General features: G+C 49.0%; 1 protein-coding gene across 14 annotated transcripts in view; it reads left to right on the forward strand.

The window, feature by feature from the left end:
• The window catches only part of FOXN3 (forkhead box N3), a 386,468-nt gene that overhangs the window by 158,257 nt on the left and 203,019 nt on the right, over positions 1 to 25,192 (forward strand). For 13 of the 14 annotated variants that reach the window (XM_040641548.1, XM_040641545.1, XM_040641557.1 and 10 more), the window contains one exon: positions 9,462 to 10,018. In XM_040641548.1, coding sequence (XP_040497482.1) covers positions 9,476 to 10,018 — 543 coding nt within the window. In that variant the 5' untranslated portion in view covers positions 9,462 to 9,475. Of the gene's footprint in view, positions 1 to 8,399; positions 8,922 to 9,461; positions 10,019 to 25,192 lie in introns of those variants that run through there. The other variant, XM_040641556.1, reaches the window with a different exon arrangement.

Here is a 25,192-nt window from a genome sequence, read left to right on the forward strand (position 1 = left end):
AAGAAGACTTTGCCCAGGCTACACCCTTCAGAGCCTGTCATGTAAACAGCAAGAATGCACAAGAGGACAATGGAAGAGTGGATGGCAGGTGAGGGCCAAGATGCTGGAGCGAACTTGAAATTCTCCAAAGTGGAGGCCCTTCCAGCTGTGATGCTGGGCTCTCTTACTTCTGCACCCAAGGGAGGGAACGGAACAGCTTTTCTACCATTACCAACACCATTCTCATACATTCTCTCAAAGAGACTTAGTCAACCCATGATTTAGGGGTTTTCTTTGATCATAATCTTCCCTTCTTTTCTCATATTTGACAGTCCCTGTTGGTTACTCCTTTGAAGGCTTTCCTACATTCATTTTTTCCAGTCTCACTGACTATTCTATAATTCAATTCAGTGGGTCTCAAAGTGTGGTCCCTCACCCACCAGCAGCAGCATCCCTGGGAGTTGTTAGAGATGTGAATTCTCAGGCCACAGCCCCAACCTACTGAATCACAAACTCTGGGGATGGGGGCCAGCAATTTTAGTAAGCCTTACAGGTCATTTTGGTGCACAGTCAAGGCCGAGAACCACTGCTCTAATGGGATCCTCCCCCCTTATCATTAGAACGTTGTAATGTAATGTAATGGGTGCTCATGGTAGAAAATTTGGAATATAATATAATGAAAGAAGCAGGCCAAAATAATTACCCCATAACTCTGCCACTGAGAGGGGATCACTGTTATAATATTTTAGCATATTTTATAATTCTTGAAAACACATTTAATAAAACAATCTTTATTCCCTTTTCTAGGGATCATGGTCTTGCTTTCTCAATAGTTTCCCAAAGAGTTTTCCAGTGAGTTTCCCAAAACTCATCTTGAATCCACAATTCCATTCTTTTATTTTTTTTTTTAATTTTTAAATTATTTATTTATTTTAGAGAGAGAGCACGAGTGAGGTGGGGGTGGTGGGGAGGGGCAGAAGGAGGGAGTCTGAAACCGACTCAGTGCTCAGCGAGGAGCCCCATGCAGGGCTCGGTCTCACCACCCTGAGATCATGACCTGAGCCGAAACCAAGAGTCAGGTGCTTCACCAACCGAGCCCCCCAGATGCCCCCACAATCCTTTTTTTTTTTAACAAAATTGAGATGTATTTGCCATACGATGTTGTGTGTAAGTTTAAGGTGTACAACATACAGATTTGATACACTTATATTACAATATGATTGCCGCTGTCACGTTAGCTAAGACATCTATGGTGTCCCATTATTATCATTTCTTCTAGTGTTGAGAACAATTAAAATCTAGTCACTTGGTTTAAATGTTTATAATACAGTTTCTTGTTGAAAATCACTGTACTGTGTATTAGGTTTCCGGGACTTATTTATCTACTAGTTCCAAGCCATTCTTTTAAAGCATATTTCTGATAGTATAACGTCTGCACTCAAAAATACTCAATGACTTCCTCTTGCCCTTTGAATTAGTGCGTATAAATTGCTCACCTTAGCATTTAAAGAGGTTGGTCATATTATGTTACCACTCTTACCCACTAACACGCATGCTCCGTAAGGAACAAAAAGCCTTGTATCTCTGCACCTTACACAATGCTATGTACCTGGTAGGTACTCAGTAAATATTTGTTCAAGGAACGAATGCATCTTCTAATACGATCAAGTCATATTTGATAAATACGTGTGCCATTCATTTCTCTTACCTGGAACAGCAGCTCCTGCTCCCGCCCAAAATGTACATGCCTGGAACCCATCCTAGAAGATTCTGACCCATTAGGTGTGGCTTGCTGGGTATCCGCAATAGGGCTCAGGGCTCTAACATGCCTTCCCCATTTCCACAGGTCAAACACCATCCCATCTTTACTAGATATCCTCCTTCTAAAGTCATCCCAGTCCTGGTGTGCCTGATGGTTCCACCATGCCCATGCCTTGGCTGACAGGAGGGAGTGGGCAGAAAGGAAAAGTCACCTAAGTCAGGCTAAGCCAATCAGGTTCTAGACCTGGTATAGACTGTGGCGTGGAAACAGGCAGTCTGAAGGTGGTGGGTGCCGAAAGTCAGAAGGTTTGGACTTGGTGCTAGCAGCCACGTGTGGTCGTAAGTGAGCAGAGAGAGCCAAGCTGTCGGGAGGAGAGTGGCATAGATACGTAGAGGGAAGTAGGAAAGACAGTGTGGTCTCAGAGGGAAGAGGAGGAGAAAGTGCCTGATGACGCCCCAGTTCGGAGAAGCCCAGCCGTGCTGGCTGCCCTGGGTTCCCGCTCATGAGTCCTCTTCGCTGGAGTCAGCTTGAAGGACCCAGGAGACCATCTTGGCAGGCAGATTCCTCCTCGTATATGAAAGTCCTCAGTCCTCCCCCCTGCAGTGGCCTCTTACTGCTCATCTCTTCAGGTGTTACTTCGTCAGCGGGGCTGGGAGGCGTCACACTGAACGATTCCACAAATAATCATGTTGGCCAAAGAAGCAGTGATGGGGAGAGACGCTTTCATGTTGCTGGGCAGAGAAGCATGTTGGAGAAGGAGGAAGAAGACATCAAGGGGAGAGGCTCTCCTCTGCACACAGGAGGAACCTGACTTGGGGACCAGATGGGTGGAGTCCAGGTCTTCCTCGACAGACACACGTGTGCGTCGGGCCTGTGCCCGGAGGGGGCTGTAGAATGGTGCCGCATCTCCCCAGCCGGGAAATAAGAGTTGCCCACAGTGAATTCTGGGGCACACGCAGGATTCCGCTGTAAAACGTGTTTGTAGAACAATGGCTTAAACAGCTCCGCTTGTTTTTTGGAGACTTCTCAGGGTCTAAGGCACAAGGGTACTCTGAAAGTTCAGGAAGGGTATTGAACTTGGAGCTGTTCCAGACTTTGGCCCCTGCAGCCTGTTGTCAGGGAGCATCTTTTGGAGCTGGGCTTCTGTGGAATTATAAGTGGAAAGGGGCCACACCAAGCCTTGCTTTGGCTTTCAGCAAATATGTGGACCCCCCACTTAAGACCGACAGATAGGCTGATGTGTGTAGCCCGCTGTCCACATCAGGCAGGGCTCGCCCCCCACTTCCTCCTCAGGCTGACGTCTCTTGCCACATCTCCCATGACAAGTGGGAGAGAGACACTGAGGAATACAGATGGTCCTTGATGTATCATAGTTCGACATACGATTTCTTGACTTTATGACGGTGCGAAAAGCGATACACATTCGGTAGACACCAGACTTCAGATTCGGAATTTGGATCTTTCCCAGAGCTAGTGATACACTGTCCGATCCCCTCTCGGGAGGATGGGCAGCAAGCCTCAGCTCGCAGTCAGCCACGCGGTCACCGGGTCAGCAGCCCCTACGCCCACAGCCGTTGTGCACCCATACAACCATTCTGTGTTCCACTGGCACAGCTGTAGTCAGGAGGTTACCTGAGCTGCTCGACACGCGTGTTCGGTGATTCGGCCCAGCTGCTGGCTGATGTAAGCGTTCTGTGCACGTTCCAGTTTAGCTAGACGGAGCTGTGGTGGGAGGTGGGGTAGGTGTTTTAAATGCATTTTCGACTCACAGATATTTTCAACTTATGATGATGAGCTTCTTGGGATGTAAACCCATGGTAAATAGAGGAAAGTCTGTACGTTTGAGAAGGGAAGAAACTGAAAACACGCAGAAGGAAAGAGGCAGGCTAATAAAGGACAGCTTACCTCACCATACTCCACCCTCTACTTAGGGCTTCTCCTGACCCAAGGCTTGTCTGTTTCAAAGGCGTTGTTCACCTACATGGCTGGTTTGGACACTGGAGGCTAAACAGCTCGCACAGAGAATTTTAAGAATGACATATTCTCTGTGCTTGAACTCTGAGGACCAAGAAAGAACTGGAGTGAAAATTAACATGCGTCTTCTCTTACTGTAAAGAGATTTCTAGCTGTGGTGGGAGTGTGGTTGGCCATGGGGAGAGTTGGGAGCTGGTGATGGAAGGCGAGTATTTCTTCCTCTCCGGGTGGGCAAGGGGGTTTTGGACAAAGGTCTCTGGCCTTGGTTTCTTTGATGGGAAATTCAGCCCGCTCGACGGATACGCAGAAGGAGGGTGCCACCTCACTTGACTGATGTCCAGTTGTCCTTTTGTCACCAGTTCTGATGCTTAGAATCTCTGGCATGAGGCTTCAGAGCTGTCTCTCTCACCTTACACCTTTTGCTTGGTGAGTTTGGGTAGGTCACATCAAGTGCTCAGTAATTAAAAGGGGTGGGGCTGGATGACCTCCAACCGCCCTGGGGCTTCCACCTTGGAGCCCTCTCCTGGGTGGGATTTGCCCTACCACTGGTAAGTAGGAAGGCCTGTGGTGAGTGTCCTTGCTGAAGACTTGCCACCCACCGCTTTGAAGCGAGGTTAGAAGGAATGACTCCCAGATGGATTGGGGTTTCTTTATTTTGGGGGGAAAAAAGAAATTCAGAAGCCCTGTGGGATTGTTCTCCCCTTTTGGCTAGGTTAAAGGGTACTGCAAACTAGGGGGCTTTCTGAGGGAGATCACTCTGGGTCTTCTCACTGGTTTTTCTGTAGTTTTCAGACAGCTCAAAATGGCCGGTCCACTGGCTCAGGTGGGTTGAGGTGGGGGTGACGGGAGTTGTCACCTGGGCTTCACTTCTGTGGAGGAACCTACTGATTGGGCTGCGTGCGAGTGGTGTGCAGTCATATTTTTATTTGTGTCACCACCAGGGTGTCCTGTTGGACTCTCCTTTCATCCTCTCCCAAGGCAGCTGGTTGGTGTGGCTTTAGCAGTGGGTGGCCCTTCTTTGGAGGATCCTAAAGACTTGGAGTGGTGGCCGCGCCGCCGGTCGCTGGGTGGCCGTGCGAATTGTGTCGGGTTCTTGAGAACTCAAAATGTGGAGATAAGGCTGGTTTTCGCTCGAGGTTGTTAAGTCGGTCGCCGCGGAGCCTTCCGCACTGGAGAGGCCCTCCCGGCGTGGCCTCCAGGACGGGCCTCTCGCTTGGTTGTCTGTAATGGCCACCCTCCCTCCCTCCGCAGACACGCGCCGGCAGACGACAGGAGGAGCGGCCAGCGGGGCGGGAGGCTGCGGTGCCTTTGTGCCTTTCCTCCCGGGGCTCGAGGTGGGCGCTGGAAGAGGGCTGGGGACTGCCCTGGGAGCCCCGCCAGGACGCTAGTTGGGGAGAAGTGGAATCTCTTCTCCCCCTCGCAAGCCTCGCCCGCATCGTAATTCTTTTTATTTTTACTTTCGAGCCTTGTAAGGCATGCGGATGGGGTAGGAGCGTTCCGGCGACACGTTGCCAGCGGCACAGCGCCGGCCCGCCCGCGTGGCCGGAGCCTGGGGAAGGGGCAGGCCGCGCGCCGCCCGCCCGCCCCGCCGCCTTCGGTCGCGGCCGCCCCGGGTCGCGGGGGCCCGCGCCGGTCACCCCCGCCCCGCGGCGGGAGGCGAGTCCGCGCGGCCCCTGCCGGCTCTCCCGGCTGCACCCCCGGGGGCGCCGGGGTCGATCGTGGCGGAGGGGGCGGGGCAGGCCGCCCCGCCGGGTCCGCACCCCGGGCCGGCGGCGGCCCGGCCCACGTTTTCCCTCTCTCCGGCTCCCTCCGCCCCCTCCGCTCCGTCCCTCCCCTCCGCGCCCCTCCTCCCCGCGCTTCCCTCCTCCTGCCTGGTCATGTGTCGCCTTTTGTTTGCAGTGGAACAACTTCTCGCCGCTCGGCGCGCCCCGGCCCGACGCGCCGCGGCGGAGGCGAGCGGGAGGCGGGACGGGGCGGAGTGGCGGGGCGGCGGGCGACGCGCGGCGCGCTCCGGCGGACGCCGCAGGTCCCATGCCGCGCCGCACCCCCGCGCCCCTGCCGCCCGCGCCCGCGGCCGCCCCCCGCCGCCCGCCGCCCTGGGCTCGCCGCGCCGCGCCCGCGCGTCCTTAGCCGGGCCCCCAAGCGATGCCCGCTGGGCGCCCGCGAAACTTTGTCGGCTCCCGCTGAAGGGCTGCGGCGCCCCCGCGCCCCCGCGCCCCGCTCCGGCCAGGTGAGTTTGCTCCCAGCTCCCGCCGGCGCCCCGGTGGGATTGGGGTGTCTCGGGGCGGGGGCGCTCGTCTGAGGCTGTCCCGGAGGCGACCTCGCTGCTCTGGGCAGACGAGGGACTCCGCAGTTCCTGGGGGGAGGGCTTGGGGTAGGGGGGGCCCGACCGGGCGGGGAGACGGCAGCCCCCGAGCGGGGAAGTTGCCCGGTCCAAAGAGTTTCCTGCCCCGACGTGCAGGCTGTTTCCGTGCTGTGCCTCGATTTCCGAAAGACGCCCGAAAGGAGCAGAGTTGGTATTGTCCGCGGAGGACTGGAGCCCCGCCGTTCCGGGCCGGGGGAGGGGGTGCCGATCTAGGGGAGACCCCAAGATGAGAAACAGGCTCCTAACAAAGATGCCCCCTCCCCCCAAACTGTGCAGTCTTGGCACCGGCAGTGAGCGTCTCCCGAGACCCCCGAGGCCCGACCCCTCCTCACCCTGGCTCTCTAGGAAACCCTCCTCGGGCCCTGGAGAAGTTGGGGGGACGGCGGGCTTTTATTGATGTGTTTTTAAGGCTCGCCGCGGTGCGGCCAATAAAAGGTTTATGACATCTGACCGGCAGTGAAGGTATGCGAGCTCCCAATTGCCCAGTATACGGGGAGCAGAGCAGTTTCCTCGTTGCCTGGCAACGCCGCTGATTGACGCGGGACGCAGCCAATCGCCGCTCCCGCAGGTCCCCTTGAAATGTTTTTGACAAGTACAGTAGACGGGAGTGGAGCGCGTGCGTGCGCGCGCGCGCGCGCGGAGGGGGGTTACCCGGCCCCTCCAAACTCGCGACTGCCCTGCTCGGCTTGGAGAGGATTTCTTAACTTTTTAAAGTTCGCTTCGAACATCTGTTCAAAGCTGGGCCAGTAATGTATTTGTCAGTTATTTGGAAACCTTTTGATAGCGGGCAAGAAACTAGCTTTCCTGCTGCATTTTCTCCGTTGAAAAGCAAATAAGATAACAAAACACAGCAAGTCATATAAAAACAAAAAGAGGGTGTGTGTGTGTGTGGGGGGGGAATGTAACCAATAGCAAACCGAAAAGTTGTAAGGAGGTCACTAGTGAATAACTATTTGCGTAGCTGGTGGAGCAACCTTATTGGCAGCAGATTAAAAATGTTTGCTTAACTGCAGACTCACATGATCCGGATTCTCGCTCTCGCTCGCTCTCTTTTTTTTCCCCCTCTGAAATAGGGGGGAAAAAGATTTGGCAAATTATGTAGTTAGAGTATAATAATGGAAAACTCCTCAGCTGTGGTTTCTGGGAACTGTTTTTTAAAATGGAACTGTAGTGCTCAGCAGCTCTTGATACCGTTGCTATGAAAATGCTGGATTTATAGGGTTGCACTTAACAGTCGGAGAGCATGGGGGCACAGAAACACAAAGCAGACAGACGATTCAAGGGGTAGTGGACCCTGTCACCCTCTTCTCCACAGTGCCATTTTTCTAATAAAACCATACTGCTGGCAATGTTTGTTTAAAACAAAAGAAAACATGGAGTATAGTGTGTTAGTTCCTTTGGGAAGCTACTGACAAATAAGCAAATTGAAAAGAAAGAGCAGCATGTTGTCATAGCAACAGTGCAATTAAATTACTGTCAGCCATGATATAATTTTCCTGTTTGGAAGCTCAGGAGACGTAAAACTTTCATCTGGAGCTGAAGTTGACTTCGGTGGCTGGAGTATTCGTTCTGCTTTGTCCTCTACTGTGTGGATGGATGTTCCTGGTTATCAGAAACTTAGGGTTCTGTGATGAGATCTGGGGAAACTTGGAGAGAGACAAGCCTAGCTTTGATTTGTTCATAAAGAAGGTAAAAATATTGTCAGGTTGGTCTCTGTCATACCCCAAATCTAAAGATACTAGCTTATTCTTTAAATCGTGTCCTGTACTTAGTAGATTCCTTGTTTGACAGAAGTACTTCTGTGGCTGGAGTTGAGGCACGTGAACTGCGCTGACTCTGTCAGACTTTGATGCCCATGGAAGTTTTCTCTCCTTGGAGCTGGGCAGCTCTCAGCAGCTGCGGGGAGCTTTCTCCCGCCTTCTGCCAGCAGGTTCCGTCTGTCTACCTCGTGATAGAGGGAGGGTGCTGCAGGTTTCAGGCACCCTCGGCTGGCCATTGGGTGCCTCACGTTATGCTTTCTAGAACCCTATTCTAGAGCTTCCCCAGCTGAAGTGGCAGTTACTTTCAGCACACTGTCAGTGGGCATTTAGAGCCTTAGAATGATCATGTCTGCTTTTGTGTTCATTCTTTTTTTTTCTAGATAGATGGCTTGATCTTCTTACTCAGGCGGAAGAAATAAAACAGACATGCTTCTTAAACCCAGCACATTGTGTGATTGCTACAAGCGGACAGTGGGAGACCTCTTTCATTATCTTTACTGTTCTATCTTACATTGAGTACTCGAGGGTTGAATGTGCTTTGTATCTATCGGGGTCATTCTGTTTGTGGACCTGCCACGTCCTCATTTTCTTTTCTCATCAGAAGTTGTACTCCCTGTTCTAGGTCATTGATAAAAATGGGGGTGGCATGTGTGGGGGATGCAGAATAGAGTTCTGTAGCAATTTTTGTTGCATTTACCTTCCAGTCTGGAAGCTGCCAGTTGCTCTTCTGACTTTTTTCACCAATTCTGATTTCAGTTCATGGCTTGTCTTCACATTCCCATTGATTTGTACGGTGCCCCAAGTTACTCACTTGTTCATTTGGGGTGTAGTGTCCCAATAATTGAATGTACTTTTTCCTCCAGTTCCAACCCACAGAATTCCTTGTTTACCACTCTTTAGACTTGCCAACTGTGATTAAAGTTGCAGAGTTTGGGGCCAAGGCTTGTGGAGGAAAGATACAAACATAAAACACGACCAATCAATGCAGCTGTGGTCAGAGTGTCAATTCTGGGGCGGTTGTCATGGTCTTCATGTGGAGACAGCTGAACTTAATCTGAAACACCTGGCCTTAAATTTACAGGTATTTTTCTTTGGTGGGGGAGGGAAGGATAAACCATGAGGCCTATAACCCCAAGTGACAGGAGTGGTGGGTGCTTTGCTTTTACTTTGTAGTGTTTATTGTGAGGCTTGAAAGAATTTTACCTGTGTATACATTCATATTTTGAGGAGAAACTGAGGCACCAAGAAATAACTGATTATTATCAGTGGGGTGCAGTGATAATATAATGGTAATGTAAATCTGGGAAGAAAGCTTTGTAGATTTTCCTGTTCTTTTCATGATGCATTTGCATATTAAAGGCACTGTAAATATTTCCAGTCTCATTGTGTTTAAGAGACAGTCGCTGGGCTACGTGCACATGGACTGATTTTACTTTATTAGTGCATCTGTGTGTGGTGGAGCGGTGGGTCTGTGTTACCCAGTGTGGGAGCCAGCCCGTTGGGCCGGGGGTCCATAGAGGCGGCAGGGGTGGGAGGTGGGCTCAGAAGAATTAGGAGGGCACAGCTGCCTCTGTGTTTTGGGTTTCCCCAACTCATCTTTTCTTTGTAATGTGTTTACCAGGAGCCTTCACATAAATGGGTCCAGTCATGCCTCCCAGTAAGAAGCCAGAAAGCTCAGGAATTAGTGTCTCCAGTGGGCTGAGTCAGTGTTACCGGGGCAGTGGTTTCTCCAAGGCCCTGCAGGAGGACGATGACCTCGACTTCTCTCTGCCTGACATCCGATTAGAAGAGGGGGCCATGGAAGATGAAGAGCTGACCAATCTGAACTGGCTTCACGAGAGCAAGAACTTGCTGAAGAGCTTTGGGGAGTCGGTCCTCAGGAGTGTCAGCCCTGTCCAGGACCTGGACGATGACACCCCTCCATCCCCTGCCCACTCTGACATGCCCTACGATGCCAGGCAGAACCCCAACTGCAAACCCCCCTACTCCTTTAGCTGCCTCATATTTATGGCCATCGAGGACTCTCCAACGAAACGCCTGCCAGTGAAGGATATCTACAACTGGATCTTGGAACATTTTCCGTATTTTGCAAACGCACCTACCGGGTGGAAAAACTCAGTGAGACATAATTTGTCTTTGAATAAGTGTTTTAAGAAAGTGGACAAGGAGAGGAGTCAGGTAAGCCCTCTGCGTCTGGAACTCACGTTTTTCTTTTTTGAATGTGTTATTTCTCCCCATGGAAAAAAAATGTTAAGGGATGTAAATTCACCACACCGAAGTAGCAGTTATAAATGAGTAATTTTATTTCATTTATTTGGTTGCAAAGAAATTCCTTTGCCTTAAACATATTAGTTGAAGCATGTTTTTGGTGTTCGTGCCGGATTGAGGGTTTCCCACTGTGGTATCCGAACATAATCACAAAACAGTGGTTTGCACACTGGCTGGGTTCTTGGTATCATCCCACAGGGTGGGTGGGTCACTTTGGGTTTATGGTACAAACACAGGTCCGTATTCCAAGGACAGCCAGTAACCATGAGGTATGTGTATATACATTTGAGGAAAATTGCCACCCGGGATAAGAGAAAAATGGCATTTCTTTTCTTTCTAAGTAGTAACTTGGAGAGAGGCAGCCTCTCCAGGATTCTGGAATAAATGGACAGTAATGGACATTGGGAGGTGGCCAAACAGTATACTCCAAGACCAGACAAAGAAAGACATGAATTGCCCAGGTGATCCTCATAGAATCATGTGTACCATTAAGTGGCCACTTCAAAACACCAGGTGTGAAAAATCAGGGTGGGCTGATTAGAGAGATGGGCTTCCAGAAGATTGAATTTTGACTGTAAAGCCTTCGTCCAGGTTTCCTGGCCTGCTGAAGTGAGATCGTTTCTGTAATATCATCATAGGTACAGTTGAAATAGAATTGACTGGTAGGGCTGGAATGCAGAGCTGTGATCTGACTTTGGAGTTCCAAAAACTAACGGAGCCACAGTTAAAACATAAGCTGGGAAACGTTCTCTCCACAAAGTTTTCACATTATTACTGTATTTTTCAGCCTTGTTTTTCGTGGTAGTGACATTGTGATGTGTAGCTGGGTGCCTGCTTTTGCCCCTTTTTGAAGTTCGGATGTGGGGTCACTAGCTGTGCATGTGTGTTGGGGCCTTTCTGTCCAGAAACATGGTCCTGTTTCCAGTAGAATCTTGAGCCCGAGAAAACTGCTCATCTTGGGCATGGAAAAATATGAATCAGAAGTGGCCATATTTCTCCTTGCTGCCACTGGACACGTTTGTCTGCAAATGCTGTTCTCCTGGAGTTTATGCTCAAGATGGGGAGTGGGCATGCAGGGTTTGAGGAGGGGGGTTACCCGGGAACACCAGGAAAGATGTGGACACTCAGGAGTTCTGCTTTGACTGCTGGTGTAGGCACACTGGATCCTGGGTCCAGCGTGCCAGTGAGAATAGTCCCCACGTCCTTCTTTTTACCTAACCATGACAATCGTGGGGTGCTGTTGCTGTCCCCGGGTGTCCACTGCTCTTCTTCCTCCCCTCCACATCGCAGAAGGGGCATGAGGAGACCGACCTCTGGACTCGGCTCTGTTGACTGCTTTACCATCATTCTTGGAACTTGAAGAGAGTTCGCAGCACCCCTGTGAAGAACCAAGTCTGTGCTATTAAAAGTGTCTGTATAGGTGGGTCTTTGTGGTTAGGAGGGGAAAATCTTAGAAAGCAACTCCAGGATTAGAAGATAGTGAAGAAATTGCTGTCCAGGTCCCCCAAAGCCGCACGTCCCCGAGAAGGCAACGAACGGTGCTTTCCTCATGGCGTGAGCCTGCCCTGCGTGCTCCTGCTTTCCTGCCCCTGTATTTGCCACGAAGCCAGGACACATAAAGTAATTGAGCAAACGCTCACTCAGAAATATTCGACAAGAGCAACACCAAAGTGTGCAAAGAGGCTTGGGAGGAGTATTCTTTAGCCCCCCGAGTGACAGGTGTATTGGGTGGGGTGCGTGTGTTAAGGCACACGGGCAGGAGTGCCATCTCCCCCTTGTGTGCCCCCAACCCCCACGCTGGGGGTCGGGTGCTCCAGGGGTGACAGTTGTCATTCTGCATAAACACCGATACCGCCTGTGGAAGGCTTGAAGGATTTGAGATTGTTAAATCTTATGAAATGTGCGGAGTTCTGGCTTCCTAGCCAGGCCGACCTGTACTGACATGTTTCTGATCGAATGCCAGTCAGTGTTGTGGTGGGGAGTTTGTTCCCATCATTTGTGATTTTATGAGAGCAGAGCCCAGGGTGTGAGTTTCCCCCCTTTTCTCCTCCCTTCTTGGGTTACTCCCAGGTCCTTCCAGGGCCCTGGAACTGGCCCCTCCATTCGGGGTTGCTCCTCTGGACAGCTGAGTAAAGGGGAAGGCATTCTCCCTGACACTTTGCCCGGTGAAAGCCCCTTTGGCTGCACAGGTAAACTTGTTTTTTCCCCAGGGGATTTTACTTGGCGGTAGTTCCCCCACCAAGGTTGGGCCACCACCCAGTGACCAAGTGCAGCTGAGTGTTGGTGAGAAATAGGTTCGTTGAAGGGGAGAATGGAGGGCTTGCACGTTGTATTCACATTGTTTTCTTCTAAAAGTGTGGAACACTGATTTAAGCTTGACGAAACTGAGAATGCAGAATCCGGTGTGGTCCTTGTCCCTGCGGGCTTGGAACACGTCCCCTGCTGGACACCTGCCTGCCTGGGATGTGGGAGAGGGATCTTACAAGATGCACCAGCAACACCCCGGGGCACTTCAAAGCCAGGAGCCTTTCCTGGCTCTGCCCTGGAGAGTCTCATTCAGTCGGTTTGAGGTGGGTTGGGGACAACTGGTGGTTCTGATAAGCTCCATGGGTGTTTCTGACTTGCAGCCAGATTTGAGAATCCCTGAACTAGATGCCCTCTTGGGTTCTTTCCAAAGCTGAGATTTCATCGGGAACGTCTCATGAATGAGTAAGTCGGGGAGAATAGACAGTTTTGCTTCCGTTTTCTCTTTCTCTCTTTTTACGTTTTATCTCTTACAAGACTTAGATACGTAAGGACTTAAAAAAGGACTGTGGAAGAGTTTTTTTTATTTTGTAATCCTGGAGAATTTCAAACATACATAGAGAGAGAGTAGTGTGATGAATCCCTATCGTCCCCATTGCCCATAACCAGCTCCAACAGTTAGCAAGGGGTTGTGGCTTCAGATCCTAGATCTCATGTCATTTTACCTTCCGCGTGCGGAAGAAAAATCGCCAGTTTTTACATCACTTCAATGCCAGCGTCACCCTGAGCAAAGTGAGCACTTCCTTGGGAACACCTAGTACCAGATCCGTATTCAGAGATCTCCGAGGATTTATAGAAGGTTTGATTGAATTAGGATCCAAACATGGTTCATGCCGTGCGGTTGGCTGTTAGGCGCCTGATGTCTGTGTTCGTGGACAGCAGCCCTGTGTCGTCTCCTTTCTGATGCCTTTTCCCGTCCTCTGAGCGTGGGGTGCCCCGCGTTCTGGTGGCTTCCTTTGGATTTCATTTAGCATGTTCTTCTATGCCCGTGTGTTTTCTTTGAAATGGAAGTAAGGCTGGATCACATTCTGGTTTTCCCCCCCCCTAAGAATGCTTTATGAACAGTTCCTCTGTGTTCTCACATCAGGAAGGCTGGCTGGCCCTCCCGGGGTGCTGAGTGCGAGCTGTGGGTTCCCTCGGGATCGGCTGCTGCCATCTTTGCAAAGTTTCCCACCAGCTTCTCAGCTTAGCGTTTCTTCTGTGGATCAACCTTTGCCTGAATCAATCACAGTAGAGTTTCAAAGTCTGAGAATAAGTTTTATAGCCCCTAAATACAGATCTTAGTTAAGACTCTAAGATGAGCACATGCTAACCTCTCTGAGTACTTGTAAAGGAGAAGTAAAGTGCAGTGACTGGATTATAATGATTAGGTATGTGTGTTTCTATTTCTGTGCTTTTTCTTCGTACCAATTTAACAAAAAAATGTTGTCACAAGAGGGCTTATCAAGGAAACACTGTACAAAAGTATGTTTATTATATCCAGGGCTGAGTGTTTTATTTTTATTTTTAAGTATTCTCTATGTGCAACGTGGGGCTTGAACCCACGACCCCAAGATTAAGGGTCGGATGCTCTTCTGACTGAGCCGGCCAGGTGCCTCTGGGGCTGAGTGCTTTAAATAGTTTTAGCTTATTAATATGGGCAACTTGTCTTGGTTGAAAGAGGAGCGGATTAGAAGCCAGGATACCTGGTTCTAGTTTTGATGCTGGTGCTGGTGGGTGTCTTGGCCTTCACATAGAAGCAGGAATTTGTAATTACTGGGCTTCTTAATTGGGGGTCTTTGGATATCAGAGGCTCTGCTGCAGACAGCCTGAAATTGTTGACTGCATGCCCCATGACTATGCATGTTGCATTTTCCTGGAGGATCCCAAGATTTTGTTCGTTTGGTTTTTAGATTCTTTAATGGAACCTCTGACTCAGGAAAAGTGAAGAGCCACCTGTATTTTGTAATAACAGTAGCAGACATAATATGGACACCCCTTCTTTGAACTTTCCGTATGCAGTATCCTGCTTCCTCACTGTAATCCTGTGAGGTAGGTCCTATCTTCCTTCTTAAAATAAGTGATGAGTTAAGCTCAGAGTGGTTAAGGAATTTGCTGGAGGTCACACAGCTAGTAAGTAGCAGAATAGGAACTCACCCTCACTTCCTCCAGTTTTGAAGGAAGGACCTTACGCTTAAATTAACCCGGGTGCTTGATTACACCTCCATAGACAGGCTATTGTAAATGATCTCTACATTCTTCCTCAAACCATTCTATGAGCACGAGTTAGAGAGAACTAAAATAACATCAGTCAACCCAGAATTCACTCTGGGGGTGCGGGATAGAGAAAGGTAAATATAGAGAAGCTTTTTGTGCTGTTGATTTGGGGCCAGATTCTGTCTTTGTCAGCAAATGGAAAGACGTGGCATCCACATGGAGCCTACCACTGCCCTCTCGGCTGCCTGCTTCCAGGATCTGTCCGAGGCCCCCTCCACGGACCTGGCCCAAGTTCAAAGGCCCTTCTCTCTGCATAGACACTGTTTATACCAGCCCTCCCTCCCAGTTCCCAGCCCCCTTGATGTTTCGCTTCTCCATCCTAGTAGATGAGATCCTTTTTCAAAGGCGGTTTGGAAAGTGCGGTGGCACATCTCTTACATGGCAGGACACCCCCATATGCATAGTTGCCTCGAGTTCCCTCCTCTTGGTGATGTCAGCACAGTCAAGAGCATGTCCCTTTCCCGTGATGCTAGACAGTGTACCTGTTTCATTGATGGTCATTTTAGGAAGAAGAGATGACTTCTTTTATTTTGGATAAGTAATGCACTTTGAAGGACTGTGCAGTCTGGTTTTGATGGGGAAGGTCCTAAGAATCAATGTTGTTGGGTGGTGGGGCGTGCGGAGAATGTGACGAGGTGTGGAAGTTTTCCTCTGCGGCCTCTGGGCCGGTGACGACCCTGTTCATCCCTGAGTATGGGCCTAGCGCACTGCTTTCTGTTGTCTGTGCTGAATGTACACTTTGTTGCCTCAGAAGGTTGAGACTTCCAAGGTCTCCGAGGGGCTTGAAGTAAACATAACCCCATGCCGCAGGCCCTGGAGTAGGGAGCACTTCATACCAGTCCTCTGTCATCCAAGAAGTCTGTACCGCCCTTGGCCATGCTCTCCCACGGATCCCACCGACTCTGCTTCTTCCCGATTCTTCCAGGTATTAGATGCCCTGGCTGGGGGCATTTCTGTTGTCCCGATCTTGCCAGCTGTTCATTGTCTGCTCATTCATTCATTCGAAAGGCTTTTTAAAATACCTGTTATGGGGTCAGTTGCTGCTCTGCTCAACTGCACCAAGTGCTGAAAGGATAGAAAGGTGAATGTGTGGCCTGTGGTCCAGTGAGGCCGCCCCTCCCAAACTTTCCTCCTAGTTCCCCGCAGAAGCCCTTCCTTCCTCAGGGTCTCCTCCTTTTGCTTATCTGTTTCCTATTTCTCACATCGTTCTTTTCTGGCCCTTCTGTTTCAAAGATAACCTGCTTTTTCAAGTCCTTCCACAGTGACTCCTATTATTGACCTCGCTAAGGATCCCTACAAGTGTTCTGGAAAGCTTGGGTCTTCTGGAGTTGAGGGCCCCATTAGTGTCCAGTAGCTCTCCCCATGGATGGTTCAGAAAATGTTGCATTTCCTTTGGGAGGGCTTCATGGTACCTGGTAGGTCTTTGGGATGCTTCTTCATTGATGTATGGCCTGGATATCCAAGCAGCAAGAAATTGCTCTCAGAACCTCCCCCGTTGAGCTGAAGAGGCTTTGGGATTTCCCTTTGAAATCACTTTAGCTGCAGGATAATTCTCTGCAGTAAATAATATGGGAAGTTGGCACACTGACCTCCTATTTGAAAGTCATGGGTTTTGCTTCTTTCACAAACAGTGGTGGGTTGTTCGGATTAATCCATACTCTCTCACGGAGCCCTTGGTCATCTTGATGCTCTTAAGTTTTGGCAAGGTGATGGCAGATCTTAGATTTTATAGAAAACTCCACCGTCTTCCCAGTGGACATTTTTGCACTTGGAACAGATGATTATGTATTTTTAAAAGGCTAATGTAATGTTTGTGTTGATGATACTGTGGTTTCTTCGGCAGGTCTTTTGTTTATGGATTTTGGTTCCAGGGTCTCCTTCCAGTATCTTATTCCCATTCCCTACTCTTGTCACTTATTTGCCACTTGTATCAATGAATACATCTCACCAGCCCTGTGAGGGTTTATCTTTTGGCTGCCATTGGTTCAACACGGGCCTGAAGCTACTGTCAGAACTTAGCAAGTTGTTCTGTGGGGTGCTTCCGTATTAGGAGGCCGTCAGTCTCTCTTTACCTGTGATTTTAGAGATACCACGGGCCCCTGCTTATTAGTTTATTCAGTAGAATTATTTGGTAACGTGAAAGGTTACGTTAAAAAGTGAGATTTGGTTCTTGCCTTTTAAGAGTGTACATTGCAGGGAGACAGGAGACATAATAAAAAATGAAAAGGAATAAACCACCACAAGTATGGGAAGCACGCCAGGCAGATCAATAAGTGATAGGTAGTTGTTTGAGGTCAGAGAAGCTTCTCTTCCCTAAAGTGGGGCATGTGGGTACTCTTCATGGGGGAAGCACTCGACTGAATTCACAAAGCATTCTTCTGGTGTGGGAATGAGCATGGGACCTCCAAGAATGGATTAGTTAGGGTGAGGTTTGACTATTTGTTCTAGAAAATCCAAACAACAGTGAATTAAACACGCTACAAGTGGATTGGTCTGTCACATAAAATAAGTCTTGAGGAGTTGGACAGAGACCCACATTCCATCTCTCTGCTCTTCCCAGTCCCTGCTGGTTTCCATTCTCAGAGCCTTCTCGTGGTTGCAGATGACATCCGCTAGCATGTTCTCCATTCAGGAAGTAGGAAGGGGTGAGCAGGGAAGGACCAGAAGGGGTCCCACTGAGTTAGCAGTTTGAGGGAGCTTTTTCAGAAACTCCACACTCTGCTTTCATGTCACTGGCTATGCTCTGGTCTCACATGGCTGCAAAGCAGGCTAAGAAATGTAGTCTTTTGGCTGGGCCCTTTGCAGTCCCAGATAAAACGCTGGTTGTGTTACTAAGCAAGCGTGGGATTTTCTGTCACAGAAGTCTAGAGGAGATGAATGTTGCTGGACCCAAGGGATGTGTTGGAACGGTGTCAGGGAAGAGGAAGGAGAGAGATGGGTGGTCAGAGAGGTTATGTAAATAAGGGTAAGGAGTTGGTGGGGGAGCTAGGACGCCAAGGGGGAAACTTTAAATTGCTCTGGTAACTTCACTAAAGCCGAGATGCCGACCCATTTTTTTTTTTTTTAACATGGCAGTTAACCAAAGTTTTGCTTCAAGATATTCTGGTTAAATTACATTTAATATTTTCAAAAGCAATAGCTTGATAGAGGTGAAGATGTAGTCTGTGCCAAGTATGATAAGAAGAAAAGCAAGGAAATGTATGGTTGAAGATAGCAGTGTGAAGTTGTCCTTTCAGTAATAACTTGGCGGTTTGCTGTGTGAGGTTACAGAGCGTTCCAGGAACGGGATGCAGTCTTTGACGTGTGTGCATGCACGCGCTCGCGCTCCCGTGAGCTCCGCAGGAGACCAGTAAAGACAGGAGGAGAGATTGTGCTGCGTCTCAGGGGAGAGGCTCTCCGGTGACCCTTCGGTCTCTTCCCCTCGTCCCCACAAGAGAGGTGGGGTTCCGCTCTGCACCCAGTGGGCTTGAGTTCGGGGTGCCTTCCGTTCGCTGGAGCTCTGTGACGTGCCTCGCAGAGGCTGTGTCTGTGCTCCTCCAGGGACAGCACCGATAAGTGATTTAACTAATGTCATTAGACAGAAAACAGTCAGCTAGCAGAACGTTCGTACGCTTTGTTTTAGAAAAAAAAGGCCAAGTCGCATGAGTGCTACTCTCATCGTGGCTCTAGTGGAGGGAAAAAGCATCCAGGGTCTCCTGAAATCAGAGTACCACAGTGTGGCCCAGAGCAGCGTCCCACGAAGGACTCTCGGAATACTGCATGGGATGCCCGGTTCTTTCCAGTGTCTTCCACGGATGCAGTCATGTAAAGTGAGAACCTGTGTTTGTAGCCACGATTCCGAGACCCTGCAAAGTAAAAATTAGACTCAGCCTTTACCACACAAAGTAGTTCAGTCCTTTTTGAAGCTTTTTTAGCAGTGGTCATTCATGCCACACATACATGTGGAGTGCCAGGCACAGTTTTGGGTGCTGAGGATATAGTGGTGACCTGTGATCATTACCTGGCTGTTCTAGACTCTCCATAGGGCAGGGAGAAGGGGAGGGTGAGGCCCAGGTTAAACAGTAGGTCCATACGTGGACACATAGGTAGTCTGTCAGGTAGTGATACACACAGTGAAGAAAATACAACAGGATAATGTGCTGGAGAGGGGTGGGGAGGAGGGTGGGAGGCTTCCTGGAGGTGCTGATGGGGCCATGCCTTAAGTGGGAACAGGGTGCTACAAAGACGGGAACAGAGAGAACAGCAGGTGCAAAGGCCCTGAGGTGGCAACAGCTTGAATGTCCAAGGAACAGAAAGAAGGCTAGTAGAAAGTACATTAAAGAGGGAGAATGAGATGTTTTAAAGTGACATCAGAGAGAAGCATATATCCGGACTGGTTCCCGTGGTACAGGTTAGAGATGACAGAAACGATGCTGGCTTAGACCAGGATTGGGGTTTGCGGATGAAGGTTTATGGGCAACCTAGGGTTGGGAAGTCGGATGGGGTTAGAGCAAAAATTCTGGTTTGACTGTTAAATTTGAGGTGGCTTTTGAACATCTGAGTGGAGCTATCAGGTTGGAGGTTTGATATGTGAGTTTTGAGCTTAAAAGAGAAGTCAGAGCAGAGGTATGAATCTGGGACACATTAGCGCTTAGTTGGTGGAAACTAAAGAGGATTTCTGGATTATCTCTCCATCAGAAAGGAGGAAAAATCAAACCTCTATTTCAGTTCTTATTGAAAATTGTATTTCCATTACTGTTCGACTAGGGAGTTCATTTTGGGGTATATTCAGCATGGGGAATAAAAACAAAAGAGGTTCCTATGTAGAGGGAGAAATTCAGAATTATTTCAAATATAACTTACCTGTAGTTATTATAGTTCCTGCCTGTAGTTTTGCAGGAAGAAAACAAACCTTTGCTTTTTGTAATGAGGTGGTAATTTCTAAATGTGCTCGGGACTGGTGGTGTCTCCGATATGATGAGAGAAATGCACTCTAGTAAACATCCCATTTAGCAAAGCCCCCTAACCCATGACTTCCCTGAGTTCCCTGCCATCTGGTCCCTGGCTGGAGAGAGGAATTTTTCTTGTATATGTGTTTCCATAGCAACGAGTTTGCAGTTGATATGGAAAGTAAGCAGTTGCCTTAGCAACGGAGTTGCTGATGTGGTGGCTCCCCAGCTTTCAGGGAATGGATAAGCTGACCAAACTAGTTTAGATGCATCGTGTAGGGCACTGTAATGTAGGGCTGCACACGCTGGCCCTGCCCATGTAGGATCACTTCTGTTTTAAAAAGAGATCGCAGCCCCTCCCTCGGCCAGAAGGAAGCCTTACCGAGGTGATAAATCAGACAAAAGTAGCTGCTGTCAGTTGAAATAGATTATAAGAGGGATTTCCCGGTGGAATTTATTTAGCTTCTCTTAAAGGAGAATGTTGTAGTCAAGGCACATTTGGTTGCAAGGAAAAGAAAGCCACCCAGGTTGGCATAAGTAAAAGAGCGTTTGTCCCAAAGATATAATAATAAGTCCCACCAGGCAGGTGGTAAGGCGCAGACAAAGCACATCTCGGGTCCGCGGTGATTGGAACCGCTCCCTACGTCCCTCGGTGGCCACATGGGATGCTCCTCCCTGCCTTTCTGTGGGGATGTGTTCCACTCTCTCGTTCGCAGTCTGGCTTCCTCTGCGGCTCTTGATTTCTGCTTCTTGAGGCCCTTGGCTCGCTGTGGTGGAACTTGGGCGCCAGCCCCCTCGCTGTGATGCCTCCCGTGCCCAGCGACATCAGCCCCATCATTTCTCTGCAGTGTCTCTGTCATAGTTCCGGATACACGGACTTGGTCTTCCTGGGTTAGATGCTCGGGTCTGGTCAAAACAAGGGCGGGATGTCCTGAATCCAGGTCGCTGCTGGGATGCCCCTTCGTGTGGGCTGGGGCTCGGGCTTGAAACATGCCTGCCATGAAAAATTTTCTGGGAAGCGTTTAGTCTTTCAAAAACATTTCAATAATGAAAATAAAAATAAGAGGAGCTTTTGGGGCGCCTGGGTGGCACAGCAGTTAAGCGTCTGCCTTCAGCTCAGGGCGTGATCCCGGCGTTATGGGATCGAGCCCCACATCAGGCTCCTCCGCTAGGAGCCTCCTTCTTCCTCTCCCACTCCCCCTGCTTGTGTTCCCTCTCTCGCTGGCTGTCTCTATCTCTGTCAAATAAATAAATAAAATCTTAAAAAAAAAAATAAGAGGAGCTTTTGACTATTTTGTACTTTCTGTTTCCCTTTGTGTCTCCTCAAGACACTTATCCCAGGTGTTGGAGACGAATACACCAGAGAACTGTGGGACTGTCCCAAGGCTCCCTTCTGCTTCTTTATCATTGCTGTGGTGACTTCATCTTTCTTGCATTTTGTTTCCATGGATTTGGGGCTGGCGTTTCCCAAACTAGCAAAGTTTTTCTTTGGTGGCTACTTCTTCCTGCCAGCTGCCCTCAAATTGCCTGTAATCACAGGGTTGAGTGATTACCCAAAATTATGAACTCTAGCCCCCTGTTCTAGACAGGAATAAATGTCAGCTATCCAACACAAGTTGTCCTGATTTTCAAGATCAAGAGATTGGGTAATGGTTCCTGCTAACCAGCCCATGTCATCACATTGTGATTTTCAACGTGGGGAAAAAATGTAATTACTCTGTGAAAGGACCGGCATAGACATACAGAGAGATTACCAAACTTTGGTGTAGTGGACCGGGCAAAGATAAAAAGAGACCAGGAAGGTTAAAAGTGGTATTTCCCATTTGCCAAGGGATTGACCAATGGCCAAGATTACATGGTTTGTTAATCCCAAGGAGAAAATGGCCCCTAAAGTTTGGTAGAACCATGGCGGGACTCCTAGAGATGACACAGAATTTCATTAGCTGGACCCTTCAGGAAGGCCAGAACAGCAGGGATGGATGGCAGGGAGAGAGGAGGTCACGAGGCACAAGGGTTAGCTTGCACATGGGTGGGGAGGGGGCAGGGAATGGGATGGGAAGTCATATGCGGGAGACCGAGTGTGCAAAATGGGAACTGATATTTTCACAGAGCCTATGGGGGGCTGTTTGGAATTGCATGAGGCATTTGTATCTATGACCCCATAGCTTTCCAACAACTGCAAAGTTGATATTATGTTCTTTTTACAGGAGGGGAAACTGAGGCTCAGAGAGATTCAGTGGCTTGCTAAGATGACATGACCAGATGTTGAACCAAAATTCTTCTTTGCTTTTCCTTTCCCCCAGTTGGCTGAAGCAGAGGGTTCCGGTAGGACAGAGAGGGACATAGATTTGGGAAGGTAGTTTGAGCTGGACTGTGGGGTTCTTGAGAGCCACACCCAGGAACTTAGACTTTGCTCTGAAGGCAGTGGGAAGCCCTTAGACATTTCTGAGCATGGGTGCCACATACACAAAGGTACAAAGCAGGAGCCTTAGAGGTTTGCGTAGCAGGCCTGTTCACCATGCGGAAGGCCACAGTTGCCCTGGAATGGTTTTCTATAGACTTAATCAATGTGGACCAGATTTTTACACAAACCAAAAAAACAACAACAACAAAAAAACCCAATCTGCAACTTATTTTTCCAAAGTATTTCACTCTTATTTTTATTTAATGGATCCCGTTTTCATTGACCGTTCTTTTGTTTGTTGGTGTCACCCCTTCGATAATGTCCTGACCCTTCTGGAATTCATACAGCTCATAGAGGCATGAGATGAGTGACCCGCTCCCTCAACCCGGCCCTGTGGATTTGGTCATTTCGTGATGTTGGGGTAGAGTTTGCCCTCTTGCCGTTTGAGATGGTAAAGTCTTTTCCCCTTCGGCGTCATAGGGAAGCACAGTAATATTAATCTTTTAGTTCTGTGGGGAAAAGGGGCCAAGTAGGTGATTCTACTCCTTCTTTTGTTCGTTTAACCACACTGAGTTCTTAGAACATGTGGACATGGGGGGCATAGAGAGGCAACACTGGGTCCTTGGGGGACACCTTGGGGTCACCCCTGATGCCTCCCTCTTCTTAAATCTCATACCCAGTTACACAGTCTCTTGATTCTCCCTCCTCCGTGTCCCTCTGGCTGTCCTGTTCTCTCTGATCTCCACAGCCGCTGGTCTTCACTGTTGGCTGGCAAGGCGTCCCAGGGGCCTCCCGATGCTTCTGTTCCTACTTACTGTCTCTCCTCAAGTCCATCTGATCGAGTGCTGCCAGAGGCTGCAGTACACAGACACGATGGTGTCCCAGCCCTTGTGTGGTTCCTGTTACCTCCGGTGGTGTGTCTCACAGTGTGGCTCTGACCATCAGCTTCAGAATAATCTGGAATGTTTATTAGAAGTGCAGATTTCTAGGGGCGCCTGGGTAGCGCAGACGTTAAGCGTCTGCCTTCGGCTCAGGGCGTGATCCCGGCGTTCCGGGATCGAGTCCCACATCGGGCTCCTCTGCTGGGAGCCTGCTTCTTCCTCTCCCACTCCCCCTGCTTGTGTTCCCTCTCTTGCTGGCTGTCTCTGTGTCAAATAAATAAATAAAATCTAAAAAAAAAAAAAAAAAAGAAAGAAATGCAGATTTCTGGGCCTTAGCCCAGGTTTCCTGAGAACTTGTCGTGCGGCTCCCTGGGAATCTGCATTTACGCAAGCTCCCAAAATGATTCTTTTTTACTCTGAAATTTGAGAAGCAGGGTTTATAAGGTCTGCCTTTCTAATGCTTTCTATCATGGCAGATTTCAGGACCGTATCATAACGGACTTCAGAATCCAATGTAGCTCATGGGAGTTGGCCCATCATGGGTATTATTCATGTGGGACCCTTCTTGTTCCATCCTTCTTCCCCTGGCCCCTTCCCACCCTCTTTGCTCGATTATCTAATTTTTTTGTTTAAAAGATTTTATTTATTTACTTATTTGATAGAGAGGCAGCCAGCGAGAGAGGGAACAGAAGCAAGGGGAGTGGGAGAGGAAGAAGCAGGCTCCGAGCAGAGGAGCCTGATGTGGGACTCGATCCCAGGACTCTGGGATCACGCCCTTGGCCGAAGGCAGATGCGTAACGACTGAGCCACCCAGGCGCCCCTCGATTATCTTATTTTTATTTATTTTTATTTTATTTTGTTATTTTAAAGATTTACTTATTTGAGAGAGAGAGGGAGTGTGCACGTGAGTGGGGGTAAGGGGCAGAGGGAAAGAATCCTGAAGCTGACTGAGCCGCCCAGCAACCCCTTGCTGGATTATTTTAAAGCAAATCCTAGAACCAAATCATGTCATGATGTCTACAGATATTTCAGAATGTATCTCTAATACATGAGAACTCATGAACACACACACACACCCCTACAAAACCATTATCACTCCTAAAAACAAATGAACCATGATTCTGTACCGTCACCTAAAATCCAGTCCATTTTAGAATTTACCCGATTGACTGTTTTTTTAAAAAAAAAAAAAATTCAGCAGTGGTTTATTCAAATTAGAATCCAAAGCAGGTCCACATACGGCATTTCATTGATGTGTCTCCTAAATCTCTTTTTGATCTATGCTCCTTCCTCTTCTTTCCCCCCCACCCCTTAAAGGAAGCTGTTTTCCCTTTCATACTCTCCTCCGTCATTATTCTGATGTTCCAGTCTTTTTGCCTTATCCCAGGACTCCCTGTTCCACAAAGGCCATGTGCTCTGATGCTGATTGTCACTTGCATATGCTGTTCTCTCTGCCCAACATATTCTTCCTCCTCTTTTCTCCTCCTGATGCTGCATTCTCCACTTGGACGAGCCAGCCGGGCTGCACCTCTGCAAAACCTTCCCAGACTGCCCCTTCCCACTGTGGTCTCTGTTCTCCACTTTGCCTCTTATTTTGCATTGTGATCATCTCCTTCGTGTCTGTGCCTGCCAGATACTGTTCCCCTCTCACCTGTCTCCCCACCCTGAGATGCCGAACAAGGACCACGTGTTACCCATTTTTTTGCATCCCTGGGGGTGAGCATGTTGCCTGCCATGTGTTAGGTACTCTTGAAATACCTTATGAGAGAATGGGCAAGCCATCAGCCACCAATTCACGTGTTCATGAGAAACATAAGTTCAGCCTTTTGGAAATACTTGAGTCTTTCCTGTTACAATAAGGTTTGTGTACCCTGTATGAGTAGCTTTCTAATATATTTTTTTTCAGTCTAGTGTAAGACTGGGTTTGCCCACATAACTGCCTCCATCTCCCTTCAGTGGCCAGCTGTTGTGGCCATCACTACTACCCTCTTGTCAGGAATTAAGGAAAGGAAGAGAGTCTTTGCGTTGAACGTGCCGACCAAGGAGTGTTTTATAGTTGGGAGAGAGAGAGGTGGTTCAAGCCATACAACAGAGTTGAACCTGGCCCCAGGAAATTCACTTAGTCGTTTGTAATACCCAATAGTCCGTCACTTTTGTGAGAGTGAATCTGAGCACGACAGTTTTTCTTCCCTGTTGGTGTTCCCTGAACTCTTAGAGATTTCTTCCCTGGGATCCGAGAAGGCCATGTTGGATTGTAGAAGACTCTAAGGTCCAGACAGTGCAAGTGATGGGCTGAAAATCCATATATCTG

This window comes from Ursus maritimus, unplaced genomic scaffold, assembly GCF_017311325.1.
Source record: "Ursus maritimus isolate PB19 unplaced genomic scaffold, ASM1731132v1 scaffold_25, whole genome shotgun sequence".
In the NCBI taxonomy this organism is placed as follows: domain Eukaryota; kingdom Metazoa; phylum Chordata; class Mammalia; order Carnivora; family Ursidae; genus Ursus; species Ursus maritimus.